The 26,347-nt window shown below is 45.9% G+C and overlaps 1 protein-coding gene across 2 annotated transcripts in view; it reads left to right on the plus strand.

Annotated features, from left to right (window-relative positions):
• Window positions 1-26,347, plus strand: part of ABCB8 (ATP binding cassette subfamily B member 8) — a 518,839-nt gene that overhangs the window by 171,242 nt on the left and 321,250 nt on the right. For both annotated transcript variants that reach the window (XM_078662778.1, XM_078662779.1), the window contains exon 3: window positions 13,062-13,217. In XM_078662778.1, the coding sequence (XP_078518904.1) occupies window positions 13,062-13,217 (156 nt within the window). The remainder of the gene's footprint in view (window positions 1-13,061; window positions 13,218-26,347) is intronic.

The following is a 26,347-nucleotide window of genomic DNA, read 5'->3' on the forward strand; positions in this document are numbered from 1 at the left end:
AACCTGTAAGCCATTCCCTGATCTGCAATTGCTGCAAGAAAATTCAAGATGTTGACATATGACCCCACTTGATCAACAGTCCTTTTCATACACCAGTGTAACCATCTGGACCATGCTGATTTATACCTCTTAACTGTTCCATCTACCCTTGCTTTGGAAAGGAGGAATTGACTTTGTCTGAAAAGGCCAGACATTTCCCATTGTTTCCTGTAATCCTCCAAGCCAAGAGATAGAATGTTCCATCTGCCACTAGGTGGTGGAGATTCCCCAGGGGACCCTGAAGAGGATCTGGGCAATGGGGTACAGGGATTGTAAAATCCCAGGAAAGTTCCATCAGAACTTAATATCATACCCGAGAACAACCAACCGGAATCACCACCACGAGGTCCGCCACTTGTCTCCTTGTTTGAAGACCATCTTCCATCTGTGGGAAAATCTCCATATCGAGCTCTCCAGCCATCTCTGCTGGCATCCAACTCTTTAATTATATATGGGCTATTCTTCCATTCCATGCTGCCATGTTGGACAACCATTTCCTCTACTCCCTCCTTGCTTCCTGTGATAGGGAGATTTTCTGAGAATAAGAGAGACCGATCCTGAGATGTTTCGCCTTGAGTCGTTGGAGAGCCCTGTAATGAAGAGGGGCCCGGCAATAAAGCTTGAATGGAAGATTATAGTAGGCCTACCAAACCTGCTATTTGTTTCAAGGAAGTTTCCTTCTTGGTAAGCGGTTTGTGCAGATTCTATCATATTTGGTAAATTTTTCTGGAAGGTAAATTTAGGGTAGCCTGCACAGAGTGTATCAAGAAACCGAGAAAGGTAATGGTTTGAGATGGAATTAAGTTCGATTTCTCCTCGTTTAGGATTCAGCCTAAACCTTCTAGGAGAAATACTACTATCTGAAGATGTAGCATCAACCTCTAAGTGCACTGACCCAACAGGAGAATGTCTTGTAGGTAGACTATACGACGAGTGCCCTGAGCACGAAGATACTCTATTACCTGACAAAGTACCTTTATGAAACACCATGGCACTGAGGAGAGATTTAAAGGCAGAGTTGTGAATTTGTGAGTTTGAGACTTTCAAGTGAATTGCATAAATCTGTAATGAGGAGATAAAATTGGAATGGAAAGGTGTGTGTCCTTCAAATCCAGCCAATCCATCCAATCACTGTGTCGTAAGATGTCGGGAAGAAGGTGAATACCCTCCACTTTGAAATGGTGGTAGGCAAACCATTTGTTGAATTGGTGCAAATTTATCACCAGTCGATAGCCTCCCTCTCTCTTTTACAATAGGAAAATGTTGCTTAAAAACCATTGGGATGGACTAGGGTGAAAGAGAATGTACCTTTAGCAAGAAGGACTGAAACTTCTTCTTGTATCCTAACGGCATCCTGTTGCAAAAAATTCAGGTGACGGGGACAAAAGGTGTGGACAGTAGTTCCCAATAATTCTGTCCGAAACCCCTGAAATGTTTGAAGAACCTATTTGTCTGTTGTGTGAGATAACTAATTGTATACAGAATCTGCCACTCTGCCTCCCCTTATAATTTGGAAGCAGGGGTAAGTTTCACTTGAGGAAGCTGATCAAGAAGATTCTCCATTGAAATTGCCTCTGCCACTTGTGTGCCTCTGGAATCCTCTGGAGAGGAAAAAACTTGCCAACCTGAAAGGATCTTGCCATTGGCCACGCCTGGCTGTCTGTCCTCTATAAGAGCCTTGGTGGATGAAGTAACTGGTCAAACACCCCCTGCCACAAACGACCCTTGCAAAAACCTTTGGAGATTACCTTAATAAATGGATCCCCAAAGAGATCCCTGGTGCTACTGGACCAGCCTCCTAAATAGAGAGATCTTCTAACTTAGGGTCCACTTTGATAAGGCGTGAACTGTGCCATTTGGTAGAGGGGCACAATTTATATTAAATAAGAATATTATTGCCCTTTGGGCCCAACCTGAAAGGATATCAGGAGGAATTAGAGAGCCTGATTCTCTATCTTTTTCAGCCATATCTAGAATTTTTGTTCGGGGATCTGTAATGTAAAGTCGTTTATCTTGGCATGACCGCCAAGAACGGTCAATGCCTTTCTTCAGGTCGCAAATATATTTGGCTTAAAAGGTGACCTTACAAGCATCAATTTCAGAAATAAGAGCCACCTTTCCAGTCACAGTGAGACATGGGCATTCAGCCCTAAGGTGATTGCGAAACTCTTTTTCTAGCTGTTTACCCAATCTCCTTGCTACATAAGCAGCTACCTTCTGCCCGGGGGTCCATTCTGAGGCGCGAGGATGAAAAATGTCATACGGATCTCACATCTTAGATAAGGGAGGCTGAGCATTAGTGTTTCCCTCTAAGGCAGAAAGTGTAGTGCTCAGACGTGAAGATGTCATTAGAATGCGCAAAATACCAATGGCATCATCATGGGATGCGAATCTCTCAGACCTTCGCAGCGCCTGGCTGACGCACCTAGAGACACAAGGAATCCCCCAAGAGGCAAGCACGGCGCAAGAGCAAACAAACAGCGCACAATAAGACCTGGTACTATTAAGCGGCGCTGATCTAGGGAAACTATAACGGCACAGAGCGTTGAGTGATCCAGTCAGACATCCAAGCCAACACATGGTCATATAAACAGTAAGGACAGGCAGCATACAGCTTCACTGTGGGAAGAAGGAAAAGAAAACAAAAATAGAGGGGAAAAAAAAAATAATATATATATATATATATATATATATATATATATAAAAGTACGCAGGAGCAGAATCAAGATATGCAGAGGTGTGAAGACGGTGCACTGACATTGACATTTGCTTTTATCTTACCAAGACACATAAATGAGGCTCCCCCACCCCCCCTGCAGTTCATCCCAAAGAATAAACACGCTGATATACTTGACATCTCACATACACCACACTAAAGTATTGCCTATTGTGAGAAGTTGGCCTGATGTATGATGTTCACTATTCTAGTGAGCACCTTGTATCAGTCCAAACAACCCTTATGGTGGTGGTTGTAAAGTCAACCTTATAGACAAGCTATCCTAGGGGTAGCATGGACATAAGCAGTCTTAGGCTTAACTCAAGAGGGCATGTGAAGCCAGCTGTTTTACCATATGCAATCCTTTAATATCAAATGAAAGGACACCACACAAGTTATATATTATAAAAATATATGTATTTATTACTAGAATAATCCTCTGTACTCTTTATGAGGCCAGAGGCACAAGCGTTTAAACAAAAGCACAGTTAAACATACAAAAGTTGCACAGTTATGGATAGGCCCGGTGGCCCCTAAAACCATATACTATAAGAACCACTATATGAACAATGGTAAGGCCTAGGGCCTTGTGAATCGCTGGGGCTACACTGGACTAACAGCAGTTAGGACGGGAGAGGCCCACAGGATACGGGTGCAGTGCCTATAGGAGCACGCGTTTACCATACAAGTCAATGGTACGTAAAAGTTGCAAAGATGCAGATTTAAAAGTTTTCCGACTGGACTAGAACTTCCCCACTTAAAACTAGGACACTAGAGGTGTAAACCACTACAGGGGCACTGGAGTACTCTTGTTACCTCACCCACAGGAAGCGGGTGCATAGGTGTCAAAGTGCGTCGGGTTTCGTCGTGGAGTTCTATGGAGCCTGGAGATGAAGATGCTGCAGGCGGCCAGATGAGAAGAGTTCGGTCGGATCCAAGGGTGGATCGAAGATGTAGAGTACCTGGAAGCAGAGGGGACAGAGTCTGGGTCACTAGCCAGTGACCAGGATGGAACCAGGAAGGAACCAGGCGATGTCGGGCGCAATCAGGTGGTTGTTGTGAAGCTTGTCTCCGCTGCCACGTGGACTCGGGGGCATCGACGATGACCAGGAGTGGATCACGGACTGTCCCACGAAGGCTCTCGCTGTCGGCGGTATCGGCTTCCGGATCGGAGTCAACAGGCCTTGGCAAATGCAACCCTCGCAGGATTGGAAGATCGCTTCTTACTCGGACCAGCAAGGTCTGAGCGGCTGCTCCTTTTCAGGGGAGCGAGGACCAGTCTGAAGCAACCAGACCATCTGTGTAAATTCGAAGGTACGTTGTCACTGATGCCACTAGCCAACGGGCAAGTGACCGGACAGACGCGTAGAGCAGGAAAATGCAAAAGGGCCCCATGCAGCACTCGTGAGTGTGGAGGGGTTAGCTTCGGTGCAAGAGCTGCTCGGGGCTGGGGCTTCTCAGTCCCCAATGCACAGCTTCGAGGGTGCCTCGGGAGCTGCATGGGAAGCACTTCGCAGGCTTTCCAAGATGGCCGGTCCCACGTCTCACGTCGCCTCCACGGGTCTCAGCTTTGCTGTGGCTGTGGATCGGGCTGTTGGATGTCTGGGAATCTGGTTCTTGTCGATCTCTGTCGCTCGAGCTCCGGTGGGAGCTGCAACAAAGCAAACCGTTGGGCGCTTGATGGTGCCTGTTTGCACAGGGTGGTCACTCCTTGACCACAAGGGAGATTCTTCAGTCTTCCACGTCGAGTGGGATGTCGAAGGGTCAAGAGTTTCGTTTCAAAGTTTCAGTCAGGATTATCTAGTCTATGGACACAGCTCCTCCCTTTATTCCAAATCAAGGGGCTGGATTACCTGCTAGGTCCCTCTTATGGGTGGGACCCAGGAAGAGGGTGGTTACACTCCTTTCCCTTTGTCCAGTTTCGCGCCAGAGCTGGGGCTGCAGTGCCCCAGCACCGGTTTGAACTGGGCTATGCATGGCCCCAGGCAGTGTCTAGTTTCACTCGCCCTGCCTGCCTCAATCCACTATCTCCTGTCTGGGGTGGTGTAACACCTCCCTGTGACAGGAAACCTTTTGTCCAGGCCTCCCCTGCCGGAGTTTTGGTCAGCAGCAGGAGGCCAGACTTGTGTCTGTGGCAGCAGCATCCATTTTGTGATGCTGAGGCTCTGGTTAGTTTTAACCGCGTTTACAGTTACCCACATGTCTTTCCCCTCTAGAAGGGTGGAATGCTACCCCCGTCGCCAGAATTGGCGAGGGGGTAGTATTCAAAAGCATATGACACCTTACACAACATGTTTTGATAAAGCCAAACCAAAGATAGCATCTAACCGCGAGGATTATAATGCACTTAAGAGTATATGGTATGGCAATACCCTGGAACAGCTATAAGGACATGGTTCCGAAAGCTGCAGACAGGCTCAGCTCATGATAGAGCACCATCTCACATAAAACCAAGCACTCTGCCTCCAGGATTGTTAAGGCCCGCCATAGGAGTGACTTATAGGTGTATATGTGTCCAGATATAGGTTTAGATATAGGTATACTATATCTAAGCAAGGGGTGATTACACAACCTTGCCCCAGCTGAGTGATCAGCCAGTTGTATCAGTTTGAATGGCCAGCCAGGGGTGGCAAAAGATATGCTGCAGCCCCTGGTAGGCCTTGGATGCACCTATGCCCTGGGTACCTATAGTACTCTGTACAGGGGCTGATAAGGTGACCCAATCCCAATTGGTGATGTACCTATAGTACATGGATGTGAATTTAGAGAGAGAACAGCAGGCTGTGGGTCTGATTAGCAGGCCCACAGCCACATTAAGTCGAAAACCAGTGAAGCAAAAAGCAAAAATTGGGGTGACCATAGGAAAGCAGACCCTACTCTCCTACACCCAATATGTTAAACTGACAGATATTGATTGATGTATGGTTGATTCTTGAAAAGTATACATGCTTAATATAGGAAACCGTTAAAAAACATGTAAAACCTCAATAAAAGAAATTTAAACAAAATAAATGCACACAAAATCAGCGTTTCCCTCTAAAGAAGGAAGAGAAGGGGAAGGAAGCCAAGGTCTTTCCTGTTTATTGACCCCATCCAAATCAGCAGGGGTATCATCCCCATCAAGAGGTTCAGGAGTGATCTTCTTGATGTGCACAAGTGGAAGGCACAACATTTCCCTCATTTTCGTTTTTTTGTCCACAAAGTTAAGGGCTCCAGAACTCTGGTCACTTAAGGATAAATCCTGTGCCATAAATGACCTTCTCAGTTTAGGAAATGCGTTGAGATCAATCCCTTGGTCTTGCTTTCTTAGGGGGATTCCTCAAGTTGCCATGGTATAGGAGTATAGGATGCCCCAGGAATAACCTCTCTCTGAATGAGGTTCTTTACATTTCCGCTTGAGCAGCACTAATTTATTATTTTGGGGGCCATCACACTTGCCACTTCCTATATAATTTGAGGCATGAACTACCTCAAAGAAATCATTACCCCAAGGCAAGCCAAACATGGCTTTTTCCTCTTTTTCCAGCTCTTGGGAGACCTGCATAATCCACGTATTTATTGTATTAATTAATGAGCGGAGCGACCACAAATAGAAACAAGCATTTGCAATGCAATAGGTCTCGCATTTGCAAGGGATTAAGCTATTGGCATTGTAAATGACAATGCCTTTTATGTATGTGTTGGTTTTAAAAACAGATAAACAAAAGGCATTGTCATTTACAATGCCAATAGCTCAAACTCTGGCAAATGCGAGACCTATTGCATTGCAAATGCTTATTATGACTAGTGAGCACTAGCGGGTCTTCTTGGTACATGATGGGTAAAACACTGTACCTTGGGTGATTAGCAGATAAGCTTCCTGTTTGAAGAATGGCGAGTGTCTATGGCAATATGTAATTGCACTATGAGCAGAGTGTAGATGCTTTTTTCAGGCTGAAGTGGGCATTGAATGGTAGCCTTCAACTGATTCATGCCTGAGAGGGCTTTACTGGACTGGTAGGAGAATCTTACTGGAATGGCTGAGCTGAAGAGTTCTGGAGCCCCTGCCGGGGTTTACTTTCACTCTAACTGAACTTCCGAAATAAACAAACAAAAACATGAACACTGTGTGGACAATTAGTCATCTTAACACAAACATAGCCAGTAGGTTGACCAGAATATCATCAATATATCATAGTTGGGCAACCAGTATGGCACGGATAGCTCCGAATGCCACATTAGATCATGAATGGGCTACTAATATGCCACAGATAGCAAATACATTGCCATCAAAACCAACAATATGTAAAAGATGGACACAATGTTCACCTCATACCCATGAACAAAATATCCACCCACAAACGTCAATCAGGGAGACGACGACAGCGCACACAGTTTCTCGCGCGCACATCAGTAGGCACACTTCATCTGTGGATTCCTACAACAGTCATCTGCTCTATGGTGGGCAAGCTCCCTGAACCTGTGCCTCTCCAGGTGAGGAGCTACAGACAACCAGATTAGAAATAAGGCTAGGACCAGGAACCTAACCTTCTTCTCCTGCATACACCAGGTTTCACGATCTCAGCCTCGATCACAGAGGAAGCAAATTTGCATTAGTACACTAACAGCACCCTAGGCCTCACATGCTGTACTGCTCTGGGTATGTTAACTATGGATTCCACTTCTGCCTCTTGAACCTTCCTTGTGGGCGCGCTGGTTGGGCCATGCCTAACACCACTTGTGTACCAGCCACAACTGATTATAAAAATACTAAAAACCACTGCAATCTGTGATTTCACAAGCTAGCTAAATAATTGATATAAGAAAAAGAAGCTCCTGCAAAGTCAACAGTTCTCAGTGTTATATAATGAAGCACTTGCTGTGAGAAGTAACAGATTCTGTAGGAGAGGTAAGGACCAATACATTTTATTTTCAATATAAAAATGTCTATAAAGACAGGAGATTTAAATAGTACGTTGTATTGCTTTTAGTCAACAGAATATGGAACTGTGCTCAATGGTATTCAAAATCACCAGTAATGGAGAGCCTTTTCAACCATATGGTTAATAGAACATGTTCAATCGTTGCTGTCAGGTGGCAGTTTATCCGACGTCCATAGCAAATCAGAAGTGATATGATTTTGATTTCTTGGCAAAGCTAAGAACTGAACCCATCGTGCAGTATTTTTTAAGGCAAATACACTGCAAAAGGCATTGTTTCTCGGATGATAAGGTCAAGCGAGAGAAGGAGGAGACAGGAGTTACTGGCATTGTGTGCTCACATAAAAAACATAAATGAACAGACTCAGCAGCAGCAGAGGAGACCCAATTTATTTGGGAAAATAATACCGGACCAGAGAAGCTGTTCAAAACCTTTTCAAACTGCACATGGAGTTCGTAGTTATTCGCGTCAATAAATCGTGAAAACCACAATCGCAGCAGGAAATATTTTTAGGTTAAAGCCTGTAGACATTTCAGGCTGATACAACTAATTTGATAAGAACAACAACTTTTTCTTTTCAGGCAACGGTGTGGTGCAATTCAAAAGTGACAGTGAACTTCCTATTTCAACATCAGCTCATGCTTAAACAATATACCAAAAGTAAATAACTACAGGAAGGTATGGTAACTAAACAGTATTTTTGCTTCAAAAACAGTTTCATTTTTATCAGAATTCTTCACCGAAGGTCTACCTTACATGGAGTAGGACCCCAAAATACCCTCTGTGGGTTTGTTAGTAGAATTCTTTCTTCGCCATTTATTTATAGCCGACTTTTTATGCAGATTTTACTTTCTACTTCCTGTAGTGGGGGCGGGAGGAGATCAGAAGGGAGTGAGAGAGAGGTCCCCCATTCTAGGCCCAAACTTTTTCGGAATCCTCATTCTTTAAAAAGGGGACGATTGGTCCTATTCAGAATCTCATTCGTTCTCTTATTCCTTTTACCGGGGGTTTGCTCAGTCAGACATTTTACTGTGAAGCAGCTGCATGCTGCGGCTACAAATATTCTCAAGATGTATTTGTCTGTGTGAGTTAGACCGGGTTGTGATAGAGTGCCTAAGATTGTTCAGCAAGATTATCATCAGGACCTGATTAATTTGTAAACTCGAGGAGTCCGGAGCTTGGAATATTGACAGAAATGTACTTGTCAGCAAACTTGTTTACCACACCCATTCAAGCATCTGTTATCAATAGGAGTCTGTAAAGTTAGTGAGAGCCGAATAGCTGTGTCTGCATCAATTAACAAGCAGGTTTTCGTCATGGTGTCGAACTCATTTATTACCGAGGTAACAAAGCGGCAAACTGGTTTCAGTGAAGATGCTGGAAAACAATTTTTTTCCAGAGGTATGAAAGCGTGGGGTACTTGCGACACATTTCATCTACTCACTAGCACTGAGAAAATGACTTTGGCCTGAAAAAGCAGTGTAATTTATGTAAAAAAAACTGTATGTGGTTGAAAGGGACACGTGTATACATTGATCCCGGAAAAGGTGTCGCCCAATGTTTCTAGCTCATTTTACACATACGCTCTCTACCTGAATCACAGACAATGAGGACAGTTAAACAGCTGTCCATTAGTGTAAAAAGAGAACATGTGATTACACACGGGAAAAATAAGCTGGCTCCCTGGAGCTGGCGGGGGGAGGGAAACTGAAAGTGCGCAATGCATGCGCTGACAGCCTCCGGGGACAGGAGATTTTCACGGGTACAGAGTGCACATCGCCTGTCCGCGCGTGCCACCTCCTGTCTCCCTTTGGGACAGAAAGCGGCAGCAATAGAGTCTCGTTAGCGAAGCTGCTGCGCTGCGTTCACTAGCGAGACCTAAAAAGGCAAACTGCTTAACAGGGGAAGTCCAGGACACATCAGCTAATTTAGTTTAAGGGATATTTCCACTGAGTCAGTATCCTAATTCGCCCAAAGTGTACTGACCCTGGCGCAGGGCATAAGAAGAAAAAATGCTGCCTTTAAAGAGGGAATATGTTCCCTTGGAGACCTTTAGGGTGTCCGACTCTTCAGTGCAGTCAAAGTGTGAGTTTCACACTGAATTACTAAGGAGACGGTCCCCGTGGTGCTCCTCACATCAGATTTCATCTACGGAGAACGCTGTGCAGAATAACAGCAAATGCATAAAGCGCACGGGCGCCCTCTGCTGGAGGGAGAAATGCAGTTTGCACTGTTACTCTAACCGCCCGAAGCTGGGATATCAGATAAAATCCGGTTAATTACAGCAGAACAAAGCATTCCCGCAATGTGGAGTAACAGCAACTCCCTCAGCAAGCCTGGAAAAAAAGACAATATACCCATCAAATAACGTAAATATCTCAGCAAACATAAAGGAGAACTGGGATACTTATCAATCAATCAGTGGCTTGTATAGCGTGGCTATTCACCTGTGAGGGTCTCAAGGCATGGGGGCTGCTGGTCCTTGTGAGTGTAGGATCATTCGAAGAGCCAGGTCTTGAGGTCTTTCTTGAATTTGATCAGCAACGCGGATTGCCTGAAGTAGTGGTGCAAGGTGATCCAGATCTTGGCAGCGAGGTAGAAGAAGGATCTTCCTCAAGTTCTGGTCTTGTGGATCCTGAGGAAGGAGCTAGGGCGAGTTGGGCGAATGGAGTTGTCTGGCTGGTACTTGGAATGCAAGGCTGTTTTTGGTATGCTGGTGCTTCGTCGTGGCGAGCTTTGTAGGCATGTGTGAAGAGCTTGAAGATGATTCTCTTGTTGACTGGGTTGGGAGCCATTGAAGTTGTTGGATGTGTTGCATGATGTAGCTGTAGTGGGGGATGTCGAGGATCAGTCTGGCTGCGGCGTTTTGGACCTTCTGTAGTTTCTTGAGGTGTTTCTGGATGACGCTGGCGTAGATCGTGTTGCTGTAGATGAGTTTGTTGGTGATGAGTGCATGTGTGACCATTGTTCTGGATTCTGTGGGGATCCATCTGAATGTCTTTCGAAGCAGGTGGAGCGTGTGGAAGCAAGCTCAGGAAACTGTGTTGATTTGGCAGTTCATTGTGGGCGATGAGTCCAATATGATGAGGTCGCGTGCATGTTCCGTCTGGGTGCGAGGGTATCTCAGAGCAGCTGGCCACCAAGAATTGTCTCATGCTGAAGGGGTGGTTCCCAGGATGAGTAATTCAGTCTGGTTCGAGTTGAACTTGAGGCAGATATCTTTCATCCAGGTAGCAACGTTCTTCATTCCACTGTGGAAGTTGGGTCTGTTGGACTGAAGATGAATTATATATACATAGCTGCCAAGTTTCCCAAGTCCATGTGTGTTTTTCCTTTGAATTAAGGGATGTGTGGTCCTCTTTCACAATGGAACAAAAAAAACTACAAGTCCAGAATTCAAGGAAAAAACATGGAATGGGGCAGCACCTCACAAATTAACTTGGCAGGGAATTATACGACTATGAGTTATTATGATTGTTCTAGTGTTTCTTCTTTTCTCATTGTCTCTCTGGAAACATAGTTTGTTTACTGTTGAAGTCATATTGGCTGCTGGAGAAATAAAATGAAGAAAGCATATACAAATCCTCGCCTCTCGTCCAGACATAGGATTGCTAGTATTATCACACCTTGACAGTGGTTATGCTTTGTTAGTCATCTGCTATAGCACCTCCCAAACCCATGCTTCATGTGATCGCAGTAGCGGCTCATGGAGGGAGTGCTGTGGGGCGGGGGAGGGGCAGGGTGGGGGGTAGTAAACTCTGGCTTACATCCAACCGGAGTAATGTAACTAATTAAATAAATAAAACAAATTTCATTGTGCGTGCTGAAACGCCAAATGCGTTTCAGCGCGTGCAATGAAATTCGTTTTATTCATTTATTTATTTATTTCGTTGCATTGGTCCGTCGGCCGTCAGCCGGAGTTTACAACTCCCCACCTTGCCCCTCTCCCGCCCCGCCCCATGGCACTCCCTCCACGAGCCGCCACTGTGTGATAGTATGTAGGTGTGTGACAGACTTTTAAGGTAAAGAATACTGAGCTTCAACAACATCAACTGTAGAATGTCTTTAACCACGTCATTGTCAAGGTATCTATAGTTAAGAGTAGATGTATTGCTCTTAACTCCACATCTACTTACCATGACCGTATTCATATTTCCAAGGTAATTAAAGGAGTACTCAATTGCTCATTGGTCTTTCAGACTATTCAGAAGGGTAAAAAATGGCTTAGATTTCACACATTGTTTCACTCATTCTCCTCCTCCACTGTGTCTAATTGCCAACGCTGGAAATGTGTCCTGGAGTTTGAACTAGCGAACCACTGTTTTCTGCTGTGCTTAAGCTTTCCTGCATGCTTAATATCTACTCACTGATAAACTGATTTAATTTACCGCGTGACTTTAATAAGTGGTATCCGAGGGACGCTGCTTCTCATAGAGTCTGAATCCTGTGCAGAGCTTGTAATATATCTTGTTTTATGATTTAGTACCATTCCATTAGAATCAGGAACACCAAGGTTAAATGTAAATGTAAATGTAATGGTACTTATAGAGCGCACTGTCACCAGACGGTCACCTTGCGGTGTCACCTATGCGGTTTCCTGGCGCTGATACTCATACCGCTGTGGAACCCCTCCTGGCTTTCCCTGTGAAGTGTCCACTCCTGGGCTCCCCCAGGGTGAAGCCAGGCATCCTTAGCGCTGTTGGGGCCGATGTGGAGGCTAAGCAAGCTATTGCCCAGAGTTGCAGCGTGGGGCCCGTGATTAGAATAGGAAATTGAGCCCGAGACCCTGCCGAGGCGGGAATCGAACCCTGGTCCCTGGCCAGAACTCTGCATCAGGGTCTGCCGCTCTAACCATTGAGCCACACTCCTCCACTAGGTTGTAGAAAGCCAGTTGCTATTAGCTATGTTTCCGAATAGTTGTTTATGTCTGCCTTCTGTGTCAGATCTGTATTTTTTGTTGTTAAATTTCCAATTTCCTCTACGTGTTAATTCGGTTGTTTTAAAGGTGAGCATTATGCTCTTTCGTTTTTCCTTTGTGCTAGTCACATTACAACAAATGCTTCTGCCATGTTTCTGTCCTTGCTCTGCAAGCCCTGGGTAAAGATTGATCCTCAACTGCTGTCCCTATACCTCTGGCAGAGAGAAGTGTTTTTAATCTGTTCCCTTGCAACCTCTGGCCTGTAGAAGCTTTTTTCCTCCAGTCGCACCCTCTAAGTAAAGTTTCTCTGCCCCAGGATGCTTCTACCTCTGACTGAGAGAAGCTTTCTCTGCTGCCTTCCTTTGACTGAGAGGCGATTACCTCTAATGTGCCCTATGGGCTGCTGTGCTAATCTGATGTGTAATAGCTCTTTTATCCAACTCACTTACTCCTCTTCATGTTTTTCAGCTCGCTTTCTGGACAGCAATCCTCAACATACAGATTCCCTTAATGCTGGGCTCCCTGGTGAATGTGGTATCGGGCTTTACCAGAGAGCATGCTGGGAACTACCTGCGCGAGATGAAGGAACCAGCTCTGAAGCTGCTCTCCCTTTATGGGCTGCAGGTGAGCGGCATGAAAAAGTATTCAACGCCAAAACTCTCTGGTTCAGAAGCTGAGATCTAACTCGAACCCATAAGCAGAAGTTGCGACCTCACTCTCTACCTATCATCTGTTTACCTCTGTATCCTATTACTTCCCGAGATGTGCCTGCTTCTGACATTTAAACGCCTTAATCCATTTCTAATTCTAAATTACAGAGGCTCACAGTTCTCACCCTCCACGGAGATTTCGGTTGTGGAGTTTACAGTACCTCCTTATATGTGCAGAGCTGTGTCCCAGGCAATTAGACATCTGACACTCTTGTGAGCCGAGCTATCTGCTCTAAAGTTTAGAAAATCTTGCTCTTTCCCCCTACTTGTCAATCGCAGGCACCCTGATGTCTTCCTCTATTGCCAAAACTGTCTGTTACAGAATACCTTTGACTTCCTCATCCTGGTTTTATTGTTGGCGATACTATCATGCTTTAAAGAAACATTTCCTGGAGATATGGAAAGTAAGTCATTAAAGTCCACCTAGTGCTAGAAGAAGGGACAGGTGTAAGAATGCATTTACTGGTCACAAACCCTGCAATTCAGTAAATCACTAGGTTTGCAGCCAGCAAATATGTAGGAAAATAGATTACATTTTAATTAACAAAATGACACCAGATTGACAAACATTCAGTAAGGGGAACTGGAGAAATTATTTTTAAAAATGTTTTAAGTCGAAATAGTGTCAAGAAGCCGAAAGTGCTAATGATACTTAATAGTCATGGTAGAACAAGCCCTAGGCTTGATGGAGTGCGGGTCCGATACTCTAACAAGGTTCGTCTTGATTAACAGATTTTACCTTCTGACTTGAGTCCCAAACTTCCATTGGAGTGCACTTCTAAAGCCCAGAAGGACCTCAGGGAAGACTCACAGGGTGGCAGGCAGAGGCCATAGCAGAGTCCTGTCCAGGTCCAGTTGCCACTGGCCAGCTGGGCTGTTGGATGAAAAGGCCTCTTGTAACTTGTTGTCCTGGGTACAAAAGGGAGCGTAGGGGCAACCTTCTAGGCTTTTTCAGGTCTTAGACAGCAGGTTCAGTCTTTGGAGCTTCCACAGGTCCAGAAGTGTTCTGAAGTGTATGCCTGGAGGTGCTACATTTATGCCTGAAATGAGCTAATGAGTGGCAATGACCTCTGGGGATGCCCTAACCAATGGGTTAAGGATCCCCAGGGCTGACCCTTGCCACTTTGGGGATTTTGAAGATGTCCAGACTCCTTAGCTATATTAAACTTAGGCTCTGAGTGCTGGGGGGGTGAATGGGGAGTGTACTATCATAATCCTCTGTCCTCCCACATTAATGCTAAAATCCAGTTTTAGGCAGTCCCAAACCCCCAACAAACTCAGAGACAGGCATTTAGTAAAGTCAAAGCTGAGCTTTTAGCAGCCAGATAGTAGATTCACAACTGTTTTGGCATTCTGTTTCCCTTCTTTGAATTGAACCCAAATGTTATATGTAAAGCCCAAGCAGACCTGTAAAGCAAGAAGTGACATTCAAGCAGGATTTGACACTCTAATGTCAGAGGATGCTCACAGCTACATTCCTTTGCTCACTCTAAACCAGTTCTGGGGCAGCTCTCTCTTCCACTGGGGTTGGAGCAATTCACACCTCACCAAAGGAGAGCGTTCAAGCTGTTAGGCGACAGTTGAATAGTTACAGAAAGGCCCCCAGAGGCTTTTAACAGGCAAAAGATAACTTTTCTAAAGTACCTTCTCTGTAATAATTAGGCAAAATTTGACTTTACCAGCAAATTATTTTTTGTTTAGCTATTGAAAAGAGTACTTGAAATATTTCTGTAACGGTTACCAATCCGAAATTAGCATTACATGGTGGTATAATGCAAATCTGCATTTCCCTATGGAAACATCCAGCATTGCTAGAGTGAAAATGGATTGGTGGCTTTTCACTGCAAGGACAAATGGAATATTAAACTGCTACATTTCCTACTTTTGAATACCATGCACCCTACCTTATGGGTATTTGGACCTACCTGAGTGTTGACTTATTCATACTTAGATGCAAGGGTTAGACCTGCCAAAAGTGTTTATATTTAAGGTAGAATTGGCAGTTTAAAACTGCACAGCCAGGCTGCGGTGGCAGGCCTGGAGACTTTGTCACCATAGTGGTTTGCACATTGAGGGCTGCATCCCACTGGTGACATTCAACTTACATGCTGTGTGTACACTATAGGTACCATAAACAAGAGACTTATTGGTAAGCTAAATATACCAATCAGGAGAATATCAGTTTGGGCATGTTTAAAGGAGGAGCAATGCACTGTGTCATTGGTTAGCAGGTTAAAGTGCACAGAGTTCTATTGACAGCAAAAATATAGTTAGTCAAAAGGCTAAAATGTTTGGGGTTACCCTGCAGAAAGGGCCAATTTCCACCAGTCTCCACGGGTATCATTCCCATTTGTAAATGGTCAAAATATATTTTAAGAATAGGCAGTGGTTCATGGGAGTTACTGCAAACTCTTAAAGTCTACACGATGTTTTTTATTTATGAAGCTCATTTTACTTTAAGGAAAACAAGCTGCATTAAAAAAAGGTTTGCTGTATTTAAAAGCAATCATAGACATGGTGGTCTGCTGACCTATGCAGTCCACCATCCCTGTGATAGGAACAAATGCTCACTAGTTCTAGTGATCACCTTGTACCATGCCAAGCAACCCTTATGGTGCAGGTTGTAAAGTCAACCTTATAGACAAGCTATCCTAGGGGTAGCATGGACTAAGCAGTCTTAGGCTAAACTCTGTAAAGGCATGTGAAGCAAGCTGTTTTACCATATACAATCCCTTGAATACCAAATGAAAGGACACCACACAGATATATATTGAAAATATATATAGATTTATTTCTACAAATAACCCTGATACTCTTTATGAGCACAAAAGCAAATGCGTTAAAACAAAACACAGTTTAAATACACAAAAGTTGCACAATTATGGATGAGCCCTAGGGGCCACCTAAACCATATACTAAAATAGTGGTATAAGAACCACTATGGGGAAAGTGAAGAGGCCTAGGGCCTGGGGAATCGCTGGAGCTGTTCGGGACTAGCAGTGAAGAAGTCGGGAAAGGCCCGCGGGACTCGGGTGCAGTGCGGAAAGTGCACGCTTTACCAATGCAATGTCAATGGTGCGTAAAAGTTACAAAGTTAGTTAAAAAGGAACCTTCCGAGTGACCTAGAAGGATGAAACTTTAGACACAGACACTAGAGGTGTGTACCAGTGTGGGAACACCGGCGGAGCTGAGTTACCTCATCCACAGGAAGCGGGTGCATAGGGTCGAAGTAGTGTCGGGTTTCGTCACGCAGGTCGATGGTGCTTGGAGCTGAAGATGCTGCAGGCGACTCGATGTGAAGAGTTCCGGTGGATCCAAGGGTGGATCTGAAGAGGTGAAAACCTGAAAGCAGAGGGGACAATGTTCAAAGTCACTAGCCAGTGACTACCGTGGAACCAGACTGGAACCAGGCAATGTCGGGTGCAAACAGGTGATGTTGTGTAGCTTCTCTCTGCAGCCACGTGGACACGAGGGGTCGAAGACGTCCAGGAGTCGGTCACGAGCTGTCCCACGCAGGCTTCTCGCTGTTGGCGGTGTCGGCAACTTGATTGGAGCAAACAGGCCTTGGCTAGTGCAAGCCACGCAGGAATCGAAAAAGGCTTGTTACTCGGACCAGCAAGGTCAGAGCAGGTACTCCTTTTTACAGGAGCGAGGGCAAGTCTGGAGCAACCAGACCCGCAGTGTAAGTTGAAGGTTTCGTCGCCAAGATGGCCGCTAGCCACGTGGCAAGTGGCCGGGATGGCGCGTCGAGTGGCACGATGCAAAAGGGCCCCACGCAGATCGTGGAGATGCTGGGGGGCTGATCTTCGGTGCAAGGGCTGCTCGAGGTTGGGGCTTCTCAAACCCCAAAGCACAGCGTCGAGGGTGCCTCTGATGCTGCGCAGTCAGCGTTTCGGGGGTCTTCCAAGAGGTCCGGTCCCACGTCTCTCGGTGCCTCCACGGGTCCCTTCTTTGCAGGGACTGTGGATCGGGCGGTGAGAAGTCTGGGAGTCTGGGTCTTGTCAGGCTCTGGGCTCGGGTTCCGGCGGGAGGCGGCGGCAAAGCAGACGTCGAGTTGCTGGTTGGTGCCTGTATTCACAGGGTGGTCACTCCTTGGCCACAAAGGAGATTCTCTTCCGTCTTCTGTGCAGCAGAATGTCGAAGTCAAGTCTTCTTCTGTATTTCAAGTTGATTCAGGATGATCTGAAGTCTCAGGACACAGCTCCCACTCTTATTCGAATCTGGGGGGCCGGATCACCTACTAGGTCCCTCCTCTGGGTGGAACCAGGAAGAGGGGTGGTTACACCCCCTTTCCTTTGTCCAGTTTCGCGCCAGGACTGGGGCTGGAAAGCCCCAGCACCGGTTTGAACGGGCCTATGCACAGGGACACCTTGTGTGCCCCAGGCATGTCTGATTCTATTCAGCCCTGTCCTAACCAATACACAAAATCCTGTCTGGAGTGGTGCTAGCACCTCCCCAGGCAGGAAACCCTTTGTCCAAGCTGCCCTCGCTGGAAGGACTCCCAGCAGCAGGAGGTCAGACTTGTGTCTGTGGTGGCAGCATCCATTTTGAGATGCTAAGGCTCTGTTTAACTTTAACCGGGGTTCAGGCTAGGTACATGTCGTGCCCCTCTAGAAGGGTGGAATGCTACCCCCGTCGCCAGGACTGGCGAGGGGGTAGTATTCCAATTCGTATGACACCTTACTCGACATGTTTTGATAAAGCCAAACCCAAGATAGCATTTAACCGCGAGGTTCATAATGCACTTAAGAGTATATGGTATGGCAATATCATGAAACAGCTAAAGGACATGGTTCCGAAAGCTGCAGACAGGCTCAGCTCATGCCAGAGCACCATCTCACATATTTCCAAGCACTCTGCCTCCAGGATTGATGAGGCCTTCCATAGGAGTGACTGATAGGAACATATGTGTCCATTTTAGGTTAGTCATAGGCATACTACACCTAAGTAAGGGGTGGTTACACCGACTTACCCCAGCTGAGTGATCAGCCAGTTATGTCAAATATGGAGGCCAGGCCAGGGGTGGCACAATACATGCTGCAGCCCCTGGTAGGCCTTGGAAGCACCTATGCCCTAGGTACCTGGGTACACTGTTACAGGGGCCAATAAGGTGAACCAGTTCCAATTTCGTTATGCACCTAAAGTACATGGGTAACAATTTAGAGAGAGAACAGCAGGCAGTGGGTCTGATTAGCAGGCCCACAGCCACATTAACCACTTGAACGCTATGGGGATTTTTCCCCTGTGCTGGAAAATCCAGAACATCACTCTTCATGACGAGCTGGGCTCGTCATCAGTGTAGCAGGAGGCTACTGCATGACGAGCCCAGCTCGTCATGAGCGTGGAAGGGGTTAAGTCATAAACCAGTGAAGCAAAAAGCAAAAATTTGGGGTGACCATAGGATAGCAGACCCTACTCTCCTACAGAATTGGTAGTTTAAAACTGCACAGCCAGGCTGCGGTGGCAGGCCTGGAGACTTTGTCACCATAGTGGTTTGCACATTGAGGGCTGCATCCCACTGGTGACATTCAACTTACATGCTGTGTGTACACTATAGGTACCATAAACAAGAGACTTATTGGTAAGCTAAATATACCAATCAGGAGAATATCAGTTTGGGCATGTTTAAAGGAGGAGCAATGCACTGTACCATTGGTTAGCGGGTTAAAGTGCACAGAGTTCTATTGACAGCAAAAATATAGTTAGTCAAAAGGCTAAAATGTTTGGGGTTACCCTGCAGAAAGGGCCAATTTCCACCAGTCTCCACGGGTATCATTCCCATTTGTAAATGGTCAAAATATATTTTAAGAATAGGCAGTGGTTCATGGGAGTTATTGCAAACTCTTAAAGTCTACACAATGTTTTTTTTTATATGAAGCTCATTTTACTTTAAGGAAAACAAGCTGCATTAAAAAAAGGTTTGCTGTATTTAAAAGCAATCATAGACATGGTGGTCTGCTGACCTATGCAGTCCACCATCCCTGTGATAGGAACAAATCTTACTTGGTCTCAATTTGCAGCTTACCTCAATAATATGCATGAGGTAGGTCAGGTTTGGACTCACTACGATTCAAATTTTTCATAACTGACCTATTAGCACATAGGTCAGATCTTACAATTCTTTAGTGGTCACAATATGCTGCTTGTTTTTTACGACTAGTAAATAGTACATATGGCCGGAGGTTCCTTGAGGAACTGTGACAGAGATCTAGAGCCATCCTCTTTCTTCTGTGTTTCATCATTCACGACAATCTGCCCTTGGTTTCCCTCACCTGTAATGACTCTCTTTCAAATTCTCACAAGTTTTCCTGCGTTTCTAATGAGAGAGATGATGGATATGTGACTTCCACCCTGAATCATTTAAATTTGAGTTGATGGTTGGTGTAGATTTGTTCAACACGTTAAACAATCTAGAAGTTGAAAAGCAACCTGAACACAAAACAGTTCAAAGATTCTCCTGAGCACCATAAAGTTCAGATGGGGAAGTTGAACAACCTGTGGATCCAGGTATGCAAGAACATGAAGACTCTATCTTTCTAGACAAGCCACATCCCATAAACTATGGAATGAAACACTTAAGGACATACTCATGAACCCCTGCCTTTCATCACAAGTAGGATAAAACTATGGGTGTTTAAAAGGGACTCCGCTACACATACTATACATTTGCTATTATTCTAAATCTGGTGGTTTACTCAAATTGATCAAAGAAAGCATGGATAAAAAGTTCACACAGGAAAAGATTAACATGGTAGCTTTGCTACCTCAAAAAAAAGTTGGACTACTGTATCTCATAGTTTGGACCACAGTACTGTGAATTAGGGCATGCATAGCCTTCTGTTTCATAGGATGTGAGTTCTTCACAAGTAATAGGTTCACAATTGTCTCTTTTCTGGGAGCCAAGTACTCAATTGCACCACTGGATTCTTTCATGGTAGCGAAGCAGAGCAGTCCAGTGCCTACTCAGTGGAAGTGGTGTGAGCTAGTAATCACAATGTGCTGGCACACAACAGCACTCAATAAACTATTGTCCAGTCAGTGACTTTACTTTTAGATAGGAAAAGTACTCTTATTATACACACTACTAAATACTACACATTAGATTACAAATATATACATCAGGTAGATGGGAATTCCTTTGGGGACACTCTTATATCACATTAAACCCCTAGTGGGTCCTGATCCCCACTATTGCAATGTTCATAACCAATACCAATTATTATACTGCACTCTAAAGATGTTATACTATGTATAAATGAAAACTACTGGCTTTATCTGAAAAAGACCTCTAGCTGCAGATTCCTTACCTTTGAATTTCCCAGGTGTCAGACTGGATCAATAAGATTTTTCTTTGAGCAATAGCGCTGTGTGCTGATAGGTGACGTTGTTTGGCTCTTACGTCAGCAGCGTCATCTGCACTGGAATTGACGTCTGCATCACCTATATAGGTGCCACCTCGGCTCTCTTATGTCAGTTTGGGAATAAATCCTGTCCGGCACCGGTCATGCCATCGCGATCTACCATGATGCCAGCTGAGTCGCAGATGCTCCTGGCGCCGCTGGTGCCCCTTGGTGGTGTCAGCCCTATTCTAGTCTAAGACTACCCGCAGCCGTTACTGCGTTGAGTGACACCAATACCAGCACCGACAGAACCTTCAGGGCACATGTGATTTCTTGAGCATATTCTGAGGGGCTAGAAGTGGGAGAAGATTGGAAGGGGTCGCTGGACCACCCTTATCAAGAAATAGACCAGTGTGAAGAGTTGGATGAGGCCAGCAGACTGGCCACCTCCCCAGGTTCTGGCCCATTATTCCCACTCCCTGTGGGAAACGGTTGCGCAATTCCTGCCACAGGTCCTGGAGGAAGCCCAGGCCGTCCTCTGCTAAGCAGCGTCAGACGGGAGAGATGTAGCAAAATTAGCCATCCGTTGTGGTCTCCGTACAACTGAATTGCTGGGCAGAACGATTTATTTGATGGTGGCTGTTCACCGCTATGCCTGGTTCAGAACTTTGGCTTTTTGGGGGATGTCCAGGCCTTTCTCATGGACATGCCCTTTAATCGCAACCCTCTCTTCGGAGACAAGGCAGAAATGGCACTGGAGCGCTCTAAGGACTCACTGGCTATGGCCAAGTCCTTGGGCCTCTCAGTAGCCACATGTCCCCAGTCTGCCTTTCGCCCCTTTTGGGAATACAGAAGAGGCTTTCAGCCTTGCCAGCCCTATCCCAACCACAAGACAGCGCAAGTCTCGCAACCTCCGCACAGCCGAGGGCGCAGCTTTTTCCGACCCCATGAGTCTGCCTGCCAAAGGTCGGGTCACCATCAACCCTGCAGCATCAGCCTACAAACCCTCCAAGTCTTGCTCTTCTAGATCATGGGCAGCCAGTGGGTGGCATGATCTGCCATCATCTCCACCACGGGCAGACCATCAAATCAGACATGTGGGTTCTCCAGAGGGCTACTCCTTCCCCTTCGAGTCTGCCCCTACCTCAATGCCTCCATCTTATGACTGACTGGCAGAGGATCATCTCATTTTGCTTCAGGAGGAAGTCATGACTCTCTTGACCAAGGGAGCCTTAGAGAGGGTTAAGGAGCCAAAAGTAGGCTGTGGTTGCTATTCCCGCTACATTCTGTCCTGCAAAAGGACCATGGCCTTCGTCCTATCCTAGACATGTGAGCCCTCAACTACTTCCTCAAAAAGGAAAAATTCAAGATGCTCACTCTAGCTCAGGCCCTTTCTGCCATGGACACATGAGACTAGATGATAGCATTGGACTTGCAGGACACTTATTTCCATATTCCCGCCCTGCCCCATAATTGACGCTACCTGCGGTTTATGGTAGGCCACAAACATTTTCAGTTCACCTTCTGAGTTTACCAGCGCCCCTTGGTTGTTCACCAAGGTGATGCCGGTGGTCTCAGCTCATCTAGGCAGATCAGGTGTACCAGTTTTCCCTTATCTCGACAGCTGGCTGCTGAAGGTGGGCTTGCCCCAAGCTGTCGTTTCCCATCTCCAGGCTAGAGCGAACTTTCTCCATTCACTGGGGGCCGCAATAGACATATGGAAATCACACCTGGCTCCCTCTAAGATGCTCCACTTCTGGACACAGTGCAGTTTCGGGCTTATGATTTCGATGTTTCGGCCTCCTGCATCCTGCTAGTGGCACATGCCAGATGGCATATTCAGGCTCTGCAGTGGGATCTGAAGTTCCAGTGGGGGCAGCATCAAGGGAATCTCTCCTACATGGTCCAGATCTCAGAGGGAACTGCACAAGATCTGCAGTGGTGGCTGATGAATTGTGACTGGGTCTGTTATATTCCATATAGGTACCCCAATATAGGCTCAGGTAACATCCCAACCTTTCACCTATATTCATCCCACACTACATACATAATAGGCTACTAGGACTGACCCTTTACCTAGTTACAGTACTGCTTAATGAACGTGGGGTTTTCCCTGAACAGTAGCCTCATACATTATGCATGAGGATCCTTGGATTCTCGGAAACTCAGCAGGGCTACCATCTCCTGCATGATAACTATGTACAAGGTTAATTCCCAACGTCATCCAAGGTCCGACAGTGACACAGCAAGGTAGAACCCCGGGGATACCTTTGGGTATATAAACATCGTATCTTGCTGGGATAGGAAGAAAAGATCAGGACTTCCATGCCGACACACTGACATGAGACGCTGAAGACCCTGACGCAGGTACTCCTACTCGCAGTGGTCTGACATCCCTTGCGGGAGTCCAACCCGAGACCAGGACGGGGTCCCACAGTTTCTCACTTCAGGTAATGGGGGTTGACTTTATCTTAGAGGGAGTCTTGGCTTAACACCTACATACATGCTAGGTGCACTTAGGTACATCTAGTCAGGGTAGCTTCGTAGGAGTACACATTCTATTGTCATGTATTTTATCTACTTGCCTATATTCATGGTTATATATAAATAGTAGAAATCTACCATCCTTTTACTTTCCTAGTGCTTCTAATCATCTATATCTGTTACTGTCTAATGATTGTTTCAGCACACCTATTTTAGACTAGAGTAAGACTGTTCAATAAATACTTATTGAAAACGTCCCTAACTTTTATTCTGTGTATCTCTCTGAGACTAAGTGAGCACGAGTGACTAAGTGAAAAGTAGTACACTGTTCCCACGATCCTGAGGGATCAGAGTTGTCACGTTGGATAATTGCCAAGAACTATTCTCTCCTTGGTAAGAGGAGTTTCTGGTGGCTCTGTGAGCTAGCTGGTACACAGGCCAAGATACCCGGTAGGGGTGTCTAGAATTAGTCTGACACCAATCCTAGAGTGTGTTGTCTAAACGTGCAGATCCTATATAGGGTTTATAGGAACTACATGACAGGTCAGAGGCAGACCCCTCTCCTTTCCCCAACCAGATCTCACAGTAGTGACAGATGCGTCACTTCTGGGATGGGGGGGCATCTGAGAGAGGTGGAGATCACAGGACTCTGGTCTCTGGCAGAATCCGGACTCCACATCATCATGCTGGAGCTCTGAGTGATCTGATTGGCATTGAAAGCCATTTAACCACCATCAAAGGAAGGCAAGTTCAAGTTATGTTATGTAACGTTAACCCGATTTGTAAAGTATGCAGCTACTCAGCAGAGTGTCCCGGCGCTAAGGCTAAGGGCAACAGACCAGTGTACCTAGGTTGATTGCATAAAAAGCCCTGTCTTCAGTTTCCTCTTGAAGGCAGCGAGATTGCTGACCGTGTGGAGATCTTTCGGGAGATTGTTCCAGGTGAGAAGCCCTGGGTAAGACAAAGATCTCCCACCTACGCTAAGTCATTTGATCCGGGGCACACTTGCAAGGCGAGCAGAGGAGGAACGCAGGGTACACGCTGGGATGTATTCGTTAATTCTCTCTCTGAGGTATACTGCACCCACGTCGTGCAAGGCATTAAAACCATGGCCTTAAAAAAAAATAGGGAGCCAGTGGAGGGCCCTCACATAAAAGGACTTGTGAGACCTAGGTGGGAGTTTTAGTAGCAGTAGGACCTCCAAATTCTGAACCACCTGGAGTCTATTGAGAAGGAAATCTGGGAGACCGAGATAGAGGGCATTCCCATAATCCAGTCTCATCGTGATCAGAGTCTGAATAACCTTTTTGCCTGCTGACTTAGGCAGGAGAGGTAAAAAATGTTTTAGCATGTGGAGAGTGTAGAAGCAAAAGCCGGTTAGAGCTTGAATCTGGGTTTGGAACGAGAGGGTGTTGTCAATTTTAATACCTAGATTCTTCACAGAGTTTTGGGGGGCCAGGCTAAGGCACACCATTCGGCCAGCAAGTTCTGACTAGATTGTGGGGGACAAGTGTTCACAGACAATAGCACAGCTATGCAACAAACAGGGCGGAGTGGGGTAGTGGACTCTTTGTTAAGAGGCCCTGTGTCTCTGGACATGGCTGGAACAGCAGGGCATATTCCTGGTGGTTCAACATCTGGCAGGTTCCCTGAACAACAGGGCAGAAGAATTAAGCCGTCAATGCCTAGTGGAGCATGAATTGTGTCTCCATCTGGAGGTGGTGCAAAGTCTCTTTATGCAATGCAGAGAGCCTTGGTTAGATCTGTTCGCCTCCGCAGAGAACGCGCAATGCCAGCAGGATTGCCCCCTGGAGTTTCCAAGGCAGCTTTCGCTCCGAGACACTTTTCATCTCGAGTGGAGCTCAGGCCTCCTGTACGCCTTTCCGTCCATACCACTCCTACCCAGAGTTCTTAAGAAGATCCGGAACGACTGGCCCAATTCATCCTTGTGGCTCCGGACTGGGCATGGAGAGTCTGGTATCGCGAACTTCTACAGATGAGCATTGGTCCTCCGATCAGGATGCCCCTTTGGGAGGACCTTCTGTTGCAACAGCAGGGGAGGGTCTTCCACCTGAACCTGTCAACTCTGCGCCTTCTTGCATGGAGATTGAGCGGCGGCAGTTGGTAGCTTTCAATCTTCCTCCCAAAGTCTGAAATGCTATTCTGACAGCCAGGCATCCCTCCTATACACCTGCTGGTGGAACAGATTTGTAATATATTGTACAGAAGAGTCTATTTTGACCCTCTTTCTGCTTCCCTTTCTGATATTTTACTTTTTATTTTGTCCCTTGCCCAGCAGGGCTCTGCTCTGGGCACCTTGAATGGGAATCTTTTGGCTGTGTCTGCCTTCCTCAGGCTGCCAGACCTACCCTCCTTATTTAAATCACCCTATGTAAATGGATTTTTTGAAAGGCCTTGTACATATGTTTCCTCCTGCCCCTTTCATTATGGCTCAGTGGAACCTTAATTTGGTTCTCACTTTCCTAATGTGAGCTCCTTTCGAGCCCCTGCATAGTTGCCTCCTCCGCCTGCTCACCATCAAAACAGCCTTCTTAGTGGCAATTGCATCTGCCTGGAGGGTGAACGAGCTGCAGGCTCTATTGTCAAAGCCCCCATTTCTGGTGATATTACCTGACAAATTGGTGCTTTGCACTGGGGCCTCTTTCCTTCCGAAGGTCATAACTCCATTTCATGGGGGTCAATCTGTTACCCTGCCCGCTTTCTACGCTCCTCGGCTTTACAAAGTGGAGTACCAGTCCTGTGCATCTGTCAGGCAGCAACATGGGCATCTCTTTAGAGGCCAAAAGATGTGATGAAAATGCTCCTGGTGGCTAGGCCTGGCTACCAGGAGGAAAACCAGCAAATGTTCATCAAAATCGTCCCTCTGGGGATAGAGATGCACATTTTTAAAGTGTTTCTCTTTTAAAATAAAAATGGGAGCACATATTGCTTTATAAAGGTCCATTATGGATTTGATATGGGTAGGACCAAGGTGCCTAGAAAAAGCATCAATGCTATGGGCTACTCTATTAAAAGACTGCAGATGGACAGTCAACAATGGGTTCCAATTCATTCTGCAGTCTAGCCAGATGCCTAGATAGCAAAATGTATCAGTATTGCCAAGCACCATAGTATATGATTTAGTAAAATTAGTTTTCAGGCCCAGACTATCCATAAATTATTAAAAGCGGTCTAACAGAAGCTGAAGGCCATTAGCTGT

The sequence above is a fragment of the Lissotriton helveticus genome, chromosome 10, assembly GCF_964261635.1.
Source record: "Lissotriton helveticus chromosome 10, aLisHel1.1, whole genome shotgun sequence".
Lineage (NCBI taxonomy): Eukaryota > Metazoa > Chordata > Amphibia > Caudata > Salamandridae > Lissotriton > Lissotriton helveticus.